At 28.3% G+C, this 10,954-nt stretch overlaps 3 protein-coding genes across 3 annotated transcripts; 2 read left to right on the top strand and 1 right to left on the bottom strand.

Moving 5' to 3' along the window:
- Positions 1 to 559: 559 nt before the first annotated feature.
- On the top strand, positions 560 to 2,337 carry LOC123271587. The gene is made up of 5 exons (XM_044737957.1): positions 560 to 924; positions 1,241 to 1,400; positions 1,507 to 1,684; positions 1,771 to 1,947; positions 2,027 to 2,337. Exons 1-5 carry the CDS (start codon positions 839 to 841, stop codon positions 2,134 to 2,136), a joined length of 711 nt encoding a protein of 236 aa, XP_044593892.1. The 5' UTR covers positions 560 to 838; the 3' UTR covers positions 2,137 to 2,337.
- Positions 2,338 to 3,692: 1,355 nt separating this feature from the next.
- Positions 3,693 to 5,531, bottom strand: LOC123271429 (the record flags this gene model as incomplete). The annotated part of the gene is given in 3 exon segments (XM_044737749.1): positions 3,693 to 4,887; positions 5,076 to 5,261; positions 5,327 to 5,531. Coding segments are annotated over 3 exon segments (561 nt in total), but the record flags the coding sequence as incomplete, so codon positions are not given.
- Positions 5,532 to 5,775: 244 nt separating this feature from the next.
- LOC123272196 lies at positions 5,776 to 10,576 on the top strand. The gene is made up of 5 exons (XM_044738895.1): positions 5,776 to 6,792; positions 6,989 to 7,523; positions 7,602 to 7,770; positions 10,025 to 10,514; positions 10,559 to 10,576. Exons 1-5 carry the CDS (start codon positions 5,776 to 5,778, stop codon positions 10,574 to 10,576), a joined length of 2,229 nt encoding a protein of 742 aa, XP_044594830.1.
- Positions 10,577 to 10,954: the final 378 nt, after the last annotated feature.

Genomic DNA, 10,954 nt, shown 5'->3' with positions numbered 1-10,954 from the left:
ATACATAACCGTAATATCATTGGTCGATACAAAACACAAGTACAATGTATGCACGACGACACGATAATATATGAGGAAAATATATATATTATTATTATTATCATTACAATAATTTACATTGGTTAAGAAAAAATATTATAATATACATAACTGTAATATTATTGGTCGATATATAAAATAATAAGTACAATGTATGTACAATAATAACATATATTATTACAATAATAAAACTAAATAAATATATAGAATAATAAAAATTTTAATTCCAAAAACAAAATCATAATAATAATCATTTACATATCGTTATTTTATATCAAATTTAAAAAGAAACATTAGAATTCATACTATTCATACATTTTTATAAATTTGCTTATACAAAAAAAAGATTTTAAAAATATATTACAAATATTACAATTACATAATATATATTACATTAGATACTACTGCCCCCTGTAAGTGCATGTTTTAACAATTTGTATTTGTTGTTTGGGAATAAGGATAGTAATAATACAATTGAATGTGTAATAAAGGTGCAATTTCATGCTGACGCTTGACGCTGGCGTCACATGTATAAGGAATATACAATTTCGTCAGAGCGTCAAACCTGCTGCATACTTAGTAGTGCCTTTGTCCTTACAAGTCGTGTATTTTTTTATAAATGCGCATAATAATATTTTCGTTTTATGGAATTTTTACTCAACACGCGCTATTTTATTACTTTTAAAACGTGCTATTAACAGCTACAATTAATTATTTCTTATTTAAAATATAAATTGCAGTGCAGTGATAAAATAACAATGATTTAAAATATAAATTGCAGTGCAGTGATAAAATAACAATGAATAACCCACCAGTTCAAGCACTTACTATTTCATTTACAACTAATCATGAAATCCACCATTGGGTAGATCGAGATGATTCCGTGTAAGCGAACATACATTGTTGATATATATTGTTTGGTATTATGTTAATATAATAATAAAGTTAGCCGATATTTTCAATTTTTTGATGTTTTTTTTAATAATTTTTTAATAATTAAATTATAACAAAAAAATATTTTTTAGAAATTGCACTTACAGTTTTCAAAATTTTTGACAAATGAAATTTTTTTCTTTTTTTTTGCGGTCATTTTTTCAATAAAAAAAATTTTTTTAATTTTTAAATGTCGGCTAACTTTATTTTCATATTATGTTATTACTATATTGATTATTATTTATTAAAGATTTATATATTATTTCAGAATTTTGAAGGGTTATGTAGATGCCATTACACCACTGATACAGAGAGGACATATAACTTTTTTTCAAATTATCGTGAACAATAATGACGGTTCACGAGTAACGGTTATTTTTTGTGGTAATTACGCAGTCAACCACCACGCATTGATTCAATTAAATCAGGTAATATTATGTATATATATATATTTATTATTCAACATTTACTTGGTTTGATAATTATATTTTAAATTTGTTTATAATTTTGACGACGCATAATTTACTATCTTAGATAATCGAGCTGTCACGCGTGCAAGTCCGCAAGTCAACTTTCCGTCGTGAACATGATCTACTCTTTCTAGCGGAGTCTGAAATAAATTTGAACCATGGTCAATTCGTTCGTGCTAATCCGATAATCGCAGAAGTGGACGTTTCAATTCAATTAGTTCCTCAATCCACTGGAATAATATGTAATAAACGTATTTTTATTTATTTTATATATAATCTCTTCGAAATTATTTAGATGATTCTAATAAAATAATTATTCATATTGCAGTTATTTCAGGATGGCTAAAACTGCCATTTGTTGGAATGGATAATGGTCGTTACGGGAGTGGATTGATTGTAGATGGAAATTATAAAATTAAAGTTCACGTTAACCCCTTTGTCCCATATCAAGGGTTAATTGAAGGTGTCTATGTTTGTGTGCGTGGGAAATTTTGTCGAAATCAAAGTAAGTGTTTCAAATCCTAAATTAAATTTTTCAATCTTTCTATTGTGCTAATACGACATATTTTATTTATTTTTCATAGATGGTATTCCTTTCGTATCCGTGAACAACATTCAGGATGTAAGTCTCGTGCCAAACAAATCGATTCTTACTACGGTAGAATTGAGTAGATTAGGTCACATAATTCCTTAAGTTATGACGATTTTCCGCTTAAAATAATAGCGATGATGCAATTTTTACAATTGCATTGATTTTGACTATGTGTCAAGTACTATAAGTATATTTATTTATGTGTTTGTACTTTTTATTATTTTAGATTGAAAACATTTTTTTTTTTATTTTTAACTTCGACAAAAATTTAATTTATCTTTATTACCTGTGCGTAATTATATTCTATTACATTGTATTCAATAAGTTAATTATTGGTAATATTGCTGTTATGATTTTTTACCATTACGATTGAGTGTAATTACAAAAATTTCGTAACATTCCATTACAAAATTATTAAGTAATGTTATTGATATTGTTCATGAATAATTATAATTTTTTACTATTATTGTAATACAAATTAAGATGCTACTATTTAAAATAGTTTTTATAAACATTAATATAAAATAATTTTCTATGTAGAATGTAATTTTGTTATTGATTTGATAATAATAAGCATAAATTTTGAATATCTATTTGTAATCATTTATTATTTATTACCTCATATAATATTAATTATAAATATTGCACGGTATTGTAGGATTGATTTAAATAACTAACAACAATTTAATTATTGTTAATCTTTTATAAAAATTTTGATTATGCCACTGGGTTAATTACGGAGATTCACGCGAAGTTGTCAAATTTTTAAAACTGAAAATTTGTAAATTTAATCGACGTACTCTATTAATTAATAAACAAATTAAAAAACAGTTTGTTTCTGGGATACTTGATTAAATAATTAGGTTTAAAAATTATAATTTGTACATGTCGATAAATAGAGATTCCACCAGCCGTGTATTTGGTTAAAAATTTAATGCAATTGACGATTTAAAAAAATTTCATTTTCATTGAATTTGATTAAAATAATAATAAACTTTCAATTAAAATAATAAAAAAAGAAGGTTTTCGAACGTATTACGGAGATATTTTTATATTTTTTACAAAAATTACGAGGAACTACTGTTATTTAGTCTTTTATTTGACTTGGCAATACCGCTTACGCAGTTACTCGGCGTAAAAAAATAAAAACCGTGGTTTTTTAAATGCTAGAAGACTTAGTCATTTTAGTTAGACAGTAAACATTAATAAATTTCAAGTTTAGGAAACTCTTACGGTGTTGTCAAGTTTATACTGATAATTCAGAGTGCTGAATTTTTTATTAGTCAATTAAATGTTAATAATTATTTAATAAGTATATTTTTCAGAAATTACCTCAAAAATATCATTAATTAATTTTAAGATGCATAACAAAAGTATTTATACGTATAATTTTTTTATAGGCATTCCTTACTCTAGGAGGGTACTTGGATCTCTTTACAAAATAAAATTTTAACATTTATTAATAATGATTTATTACTCATCTCATTAAATATTAATTATAAATATTTAACAATATCAACATACAGATACTAATTACTAACAATTTGAATATTATTAGGTCTCTTTGTTTATATAAAAATACTGAATTTTGACAGTTATTTAACTTATAATTTAATTTGTATCGTTGATTTATTATTATTCATAATTATTTTGCTCAATTCAAATATTAAATGAATTATCAATTGAAATCACACACAAACAACACGTATTATAATTATTAATTTTAAAATGTTTGATAATAAAAACTTAGCTTTCTCTCATGCAGCAGTAGTTATTCTATTACAATATATAAAGAATCATTAAGCGTTATGACTTCTTTCACAATCTTTTATAAAGATTACTAATATCTAATCTTTATCACAATTTTTTATAAACATTTATTGTTTAATCAGTCATCATTTAAAGTTAAGTTAAATATTGTGGCTTTAGAGTTAAACAAAAATCACATAACTATGATAATATTGTACCTTTTATATCTATAATATCTTTTCTCATAAGCCACAATATCGAATATCTTAATGATAAGAATTATTAATTAATATTATGACATAGATTTCCCAGATTTATTACACCTAACAATCGATAATATTTTTGAAATAATATCAACATAATAACTGGTACTGATTTAATCTATAAATACCTATGACTTAATCAGTCATGGTGTGTTTATATCAAATGTTAGTCGCTTCTTATCATTAATTTCGATATTAAAAACTCGAATATTCCCCGCATGCTTAATTAAACTCACTATTAATGCACTATTTTTATAACTGCTATTATAGCTAAAGAGCAGCTTGATTGTAAATTGTTTTATTTAAAGTGCGGTACTCTTATTTCTTAGAATATGACTAAGGAGAGTCTTTTATGAATCTGACTTTTAATATTCAGATTACAGAATCTAATTGATGCTTTGTAACATTTTTAATTAGATTTTGTATAGTATTAAAAATATAAAGATAAAGAAAAATAAAAATAAAATAAATGATCAAATCAAACATAGAAATTATAAGAATATTTATTAAATGGACTCTGGATGCAGTGAAATCCATCAGAAGTTACTGTAATTTTATCTCAGTATCTCATATAATAATAATATGCTAAAAATAACAAAAGAGATAATTTTGGTAATTTTTGATGAATTTCACTGCATAATCGTTGTAGATTTTAAATCTAAAAAACTTTTTTAGTTATCAAACGGCGACTGTTTGGCGGCTGATCCCATCTCACCTTCACCGTCATGTTTACGCTTTGGCGTTTTGAGACCACGCCTGCGAAGTTCATCAGCAGTTTTATCTTCAGCTTCTGTCTTGTTAATGTCAGACAGATGACGAATAGAAAATTCGGTTACAAGTTCTGAAAGTTATAATATTTTTAAGGCTCAGAACACTTTAATAATGCTATAATTAATAACAATTAAATAATATTAAAAAGATTCATAAAAATATTAGACTTCATTAAATATTATTAGGCGTAATTGATTTTTTCTTTAAAACATCAATTGAAATCATAACATTCGACAAATAAAAAGTTTCAATACTCACTAGGATGAAATAATGGACTTCCCAAGATTCTAAGATGGTTTCCTTCGATAAATTGTACCTTTGCTTCATCAAATTCGGTCAACCTTAAAGATATTTTATGTTCATCGTCAACGAGAACCCCATTTCCGTAGCTTCCCCCGAATGCTGTTACTTTTGAAAAAGGATCTTTAAGGTAACCCTCAATATCTGCAAATCACACCACTCATTATTATTTATTACATCTAATTTAATTAATTTAATATTACACTTACAGCATAAACCATTAACGGTATTAATATCCTTGATTTTCACAGTTTTGATCTGTGTCATATCCATAACCGCTTTCTCAAACTTTATCTCGTGAACGGTGACGACTGTTGACGCCCCCACGGTTAATTCGACAGAGTGTACGATGTCATTCGGGTTGTTGAAACGGAGAGCCGGAACTGATGTGCGCGCAAGACGAAATGAGATGATCTTAATTCGAGATGATTTTAATGTTTTTTTAATGGGCCGACGCTTAACACAGCAATGGATAGTTGATAGCTATGTTAAAATAGAAAAAGATAGATTGAATTTTTGTAAATTTAATCAAAAAAAATTGCGTGCCGAATCTTATCAAGGCTTATTAGATCATCTTCAAACTCGTGCGAACAATACAGATTTAAATATAGGCAAAATTGTAATTTTACTATCTACTTTTCACGGTTCTCCAAGAAATATGTTACAGCATTACCAAGATGCTATGTCTATGGTTCGTAAGTTTAGTAAACCAGATTTATTTATTACTATGACATGTAATCCTAAGTGGCGTGAAATTACGGAAAACTTATTACCTGGACAAAGTGCTTCAGACAGACCAGATTTGACGGCGCGTGTGTTTGATATAAAAGAAGATGCCCTGGTTAAAACTATTGGAAAAGAACAACTTTTTGGTGAAGTTCTAGCCTATAATTGGGTAATTGAATTTCAAAAACGAGGACTACCGCACTTACATATGTTAATAACATTAAAAAATAATTCTAAAATAAAAACTCCTGATAGTGTTGATAAATTCATCTCTGCAGAAATTCCAAATCCTCATGATAATCCCATATTACATGAAATTGTTACTAGAAACATGCTTCATGGACCTTGTGGCGATTGGTGCCTGATTGATGGAATTTGTTCCAAAAGATTTCCGAAAGATATCCGTAATGAAACAACAATGGATGATAATGGATACCCTTCTTATCGTAGACGAGATGAAGGAATAACATTCTCTAGAAATAATTCTGTTTTTGATAATCGTCATGTTGTTCCGTACAATCCTACACTTATACAAATTTTTGACTGTCATATTAACGTAGAAGTTGTTTGCTCGGTAACAGCAGTCAAATATTTATTTAAATACGTTTATAAAGGTCATGATAAAGCTGGTGTTACAATTTCAGGTAATATACCATCTGAACTGGATCCACAGGAACAAACGACTCATGAAACAATAAGTAATCCAAACGACAATGTTATTAATCATGACGAAGTTAAAAATTTTGTTGATGCTCGATATGATGGTCCAGTTGAACCCGCTTGGCGAATTTTTTCTAAAAAATTACAAGATAAAAGTCACTCCATTGTTCGTTTACCAGTACATTTACCTAATCAACAAAGTATCACTATCAATGATGATTGTAATGAACAAGATCTTCTGGCAGCTTTGCAAAGGCAATCGATGTTAATCGATTATTTTTCTCTAAATGTAAGGGATCCATCCGCACGACAATACATATATAGCGACATTCCACGATATTACGTATTTAAAAAAGATAATGAAACTAAAATGTCTGCTTGGCAACCGAGAAAAAAAAATTTTAACGTTATCGGTCGTATGTATTCAGTAAGTCCTTCTCAAATCGAATTATTTCATCTTAGATTATTATTGATTAACATTAAAGGTGCTTAAAAGCTTTGAAGATTTGAGAACGGTGAATGGGATAATCTATGAAACTTATATGTCTGCATGTTTAGCTGCTGGGTTAATTGAAGATGATCAAGAATGGAGACGAACGTTACATGAAGCAGTAACTTGGATGATGCCACGACAATTAAGATGTTTATTTGCTCGCATACTAATTCATTGTCAACCTACTGATCCAGAAAGTTTGTGGAATGAATTTAAAGAAGCAATGTCCGAAGACTTTAACAGACAGGTGGGAGTAGAACGAGGACAGAAAAAGGCTTACGCATACATTAATAATATGATTGAACGAGAAGGATGTAGTCTTTCTTCATTTCCCGGTATGCCACCAGTTGAAAATGATTTATGTGATAATGAATCGGTACAAATTTTGACCCAAGACCTATCGCAATCATATTATAATAAATTGAATATCAATCAAAAAGAAATTGTAGATTTTGTTTTGAATTCTGTAGAAAATAACGCAACCAATCTGCCGAATTGTATTTATATAGATGGACCAGGTGGTTCGGGTAAGACATTTGTTTACACAACTTTATGTCATTTATTAACGAATAAAAATAAGATTGTTTGTACAATGGCCTATACAGGTATTGCCGCAACTCTTTTACCCAATGGAAAAACTGTTCACAGAACTTTTGGATTACCTGTACCTATGTTTTCAGATTCTTCTTCTCATATCAAGCCTAACTCTCAACAAGGAAAATATCTCAAAACCGTAGATGTATTTATTTGGGACGAAGCTCCAATGTCTCCTAGGTATTCTTTAGAAATAATAGATCGAACATTGCGGCACATTAACAATAATAATCTTCCTTTTGGTGGAAAGTTAATTATTTTAGGTGGTGATTTTCGTCAATTGCTTCCAGTTCAACCTCATGCTACTAGAACTGAAACGATTAATCTTTCTATAAAATTTAGTCCATTGTGGAAAAATTTCCATAAGTTTTCATTAACCCTTCGTAGGTCGCATAATGAGCGCGGCGCCGCCTTTTCGGCATTTTTTTTTTTTTCTCGAAATTGAGTTCATTGATAATTTTGAAAAAAATTAAGTGCATTCTTTTAACCTTTCTAAAAATCGTGACGTTATCAAAAAGCATAAAAATATTTACGAAATAACTTAAAAAATCAATTTTCGGAACCGGGCGGCGCTATGCCGCCCGGTGCGAGTGAGCCTCCGGGAGATTTTCTAACTGCGCTGTTGCCAAATGTCGTTACCGCCACTATTTCAATCTGTTTTACCGCATGTGAGGTACAAAAATAAAGTAATGTTTGAGGTTAATTTTACTGTTTACATTATAACTTGTGATTTGTTCAAAATACTGTAATAATTACACTCATATTAAATATTATTTATATAAAAATAGTAATAATAATACAATTGTTAAATAAATTATTTTATAATACATCATACTAAAATTAACAGATGTCTGGCTTTTATATATTACTAATTATTTAAATAATGAAAAAACAAAAAAATTTCAGGTGAACGAATTAAAAAAAAAAAAATAACAATGGATGCCAATTTTTCAAATTATTTTTTGATTGAATTTAATTCTAATTATGATAGATAGATAGATAGATAAAAAATTTATTTGGCTCTGGAACCTAAGCTCCCTCAAAGCCATCAATATTTAAATTACATTGGTTTACATAGGTTACAAGATTACTTAACTAATTAAAGGTTTGCAATTAGATTTAATTTCAAATATTATAAAATCCAAATAGATTATTTAATACAAACAAATAACTTAATTTAAAGTCATAATAATTCTACAAGAAAAAATATTTAAATAAGATCCAAAATAAAGATTGCAATTGTTAATTGTCATGTTCAAAAAAGTGATTGAAGCAAGCATTTTTAAATTCAACCAAATTATCTACAGCCACAGTCTCAGCTGGCACTGCATTCCAGATACGTATGCCATGAATTAAGAATGAATTATCATACATGACACAATTAGCCTGCGGTATACGAAGATAGTCTTGTCGGACATCACCTCTACGCAGTGCTACAGGCAAAAAGTCTAGTTTTGAGCCGAATAGCTGCCGATAATTTAGTCGAATTTCCTTATAAAACAGACAAGCAATGAAATAATCTCTTCTCGCTGCAAGCTTTAGCCAACCTAACTTTTGAAATATGGAGTAACATGTTCATATTTTGGTACTTTATAGATAAATCTAACACATGAATTCAATTTACGCTGCATCTTTAATAATAATTTGTTTGACATATTCGTATACGCCGCACAACAATAATCAAAGAGAGGAATTATTAAAGTAGATACTAACTTAATACGTAAACTTTCACTAAATATTTCATTGTTTATTTTTAGTTGTGCTAGAATACTCATAGCGCGATTGCACACATTTGTTACTTGATTCTCCCATGAGAGAGTACTATCTATAGTCACCCCAAGGTATTTTACAATGCTACTATAAGGAATAGCACACCCCTCTACAAAGATTGTGTCGGCTAGTCTTAATGATAATTAATTTAGCGGATATTTTGATAATTTTAAGAATTTTTGTAGCAAATGAATTATGACAAAAATAATTATAAAAAATTGACATTCAGACGTTTTAAAAATTAAAGATGCAATTTGTTAAAAATAATTTTTTGAAAAAATTTGTTTTGTTAAAAATTAAAAATTTTTAAGTGACAGCTAGATTTAATGTCATATTATAATTTTATAATCGGGTCTAAGATGTTAAATTTAATCACATGTTATAAAAATAAAAAAAAAATTTTGTTATTCAATTAAATTTATGATAAAATATAAAAGTAAAATTATATTTAATCATAAAACATTGAAAAAATACTTTATCTCACAAGGAAATAGTATTAGTTTACATTTGGCAACAGCGCGTACATTTTAACACGGCGGCGGAGCGCTCACCATGCGACCGACTTAGTTCGGAAAAGACACGCTACCTACGAAGGGTTAACACAAAATATGCGTGCACTTCCGGAAGAGATAGAATTTGTTCGGTTTTTATTAAATCTTGGTAGTGGAACTCTCAACAATTTAGATGATATAATGGATCTTCCTGATGAGTGTTTTACTTCAAATAACAATGATATTGTAGAAAACGTATATGGTAGAATAATTAGAGGCAAACGTTATGACGAACTCACAACAACAGTAATTCTGTCAGCTAGAAACATTGATGTCGATTTTATAAATACTCAGGTTGTTGAACTTTTAGATTTTTCTACAGAACATATTTACATCGGTGTTGACAGCACTGAAAATTGTGACAATGAGAACTTTGATGACGCTATTCTGCCCGAATATTTGAACACTTTAAATCCACCCAATTTTCCACCCTATGAACTTAAATTACGACAATACTCGATAGTAATGCTAATCAGAAATTTGAATTTAAGCGAAGGACTTTGTAATGGTACAAGACTGATTATTTTGGAATTGGGAGTTCATGTTTTGAAATGCAAAATTCTAACTGGTGACAAAGCTGGAGAGATTGTTTTTATCAATCGAGTAACATTATATTGCGAAAATGTATATCCTTTTATTTTTAAAAGACGACAATTCCCAATTAAGATAGCTTTTTGTATGACTATTAACTCAAGGTCAAACTTTTGACAAAATTGGAATTGATCTTACCAAAGACGTTTTTAATCACGGCCAACTTTACGTTGCATTCTCGCGAGTACGATCTTGGTCAGCATTACAAGTGTATTTTGCTCGCGAAAAAGTAGATAAAATCGTTAAAAATATAGTTTACAAAGAGATATTTTTGTAATAAAATATAATTTAAATATGTTATGAGAATGAATTCAATAGGACATAATAAGAATGCCCATATTTATATAAACATACGTTGATCGCACCTATTATTTTCAAAATAACTAATGAACTTAAATATACTGATACTTGAATGAAATAACCTAAATGAAATGATTGAAAATACATAGATA

Source organism: Cotesia glomerata, linkage group LG9, assembly GCF_020080835.1.
Source record: "Cotesia glomerata isolate CgM1 linkage group LG9, MPM_Cglom_v2.3, whole genome shotgun sequence".
NCBI classification, from domain to species: domain Eukaryota; kingdom Metazoa; phylum Arthropoda; class Insecta; order Hymenoptera; family Braconidae; genus Cotesia; species Cotesia glomerata.
Note: the sequence above shows the minus strand (reverse complement) of the source record. Positions and strands in the feature narration are given on the sequence as shown.

Coding starts and splice junctions, on each gene's coding strand:
- LOC123272196 (XM_044738895.1), top strand. CDS start 5,776: ATGTTACAGCATTACCAAGATGCTATGTCTATGGTTCGTAAGTTTAGT. Junction 6,793..6,988: donor TCGATTATTTTTCTCTAAAT/GTAAGGGATCCA, acceptor TTAACATTAAAG/GTGCTTAAAAGCTTTGAAGA. Junction 7,524..7,601: donor AGATGGACCAGGTGGTTCGG/GTAAGACATTTG, acceptor TGGCCTATACAG/GTATTGCCGCAACTCTTTTA.
- LOC123271587 (XM_044737957.1), top strand. CDS start 839: ATGAATAACCCACCAGTTCAAGCACTTACTATTTCATTTACAACTAAT. Junction 925..1,240: donor GTAGATCGAGATGATTCCGT/GTAAGCGAACAT, acceptor ATATTATTTCAG/AATTTTGAAGGGTTATGTAG. Junction 1,401..1,506: donor CATTGATTCAATTAAATCAG/GTAATATTATGT, acceptor TTACTATCTTAG/ATAATCGAGCTGTCACGCGT.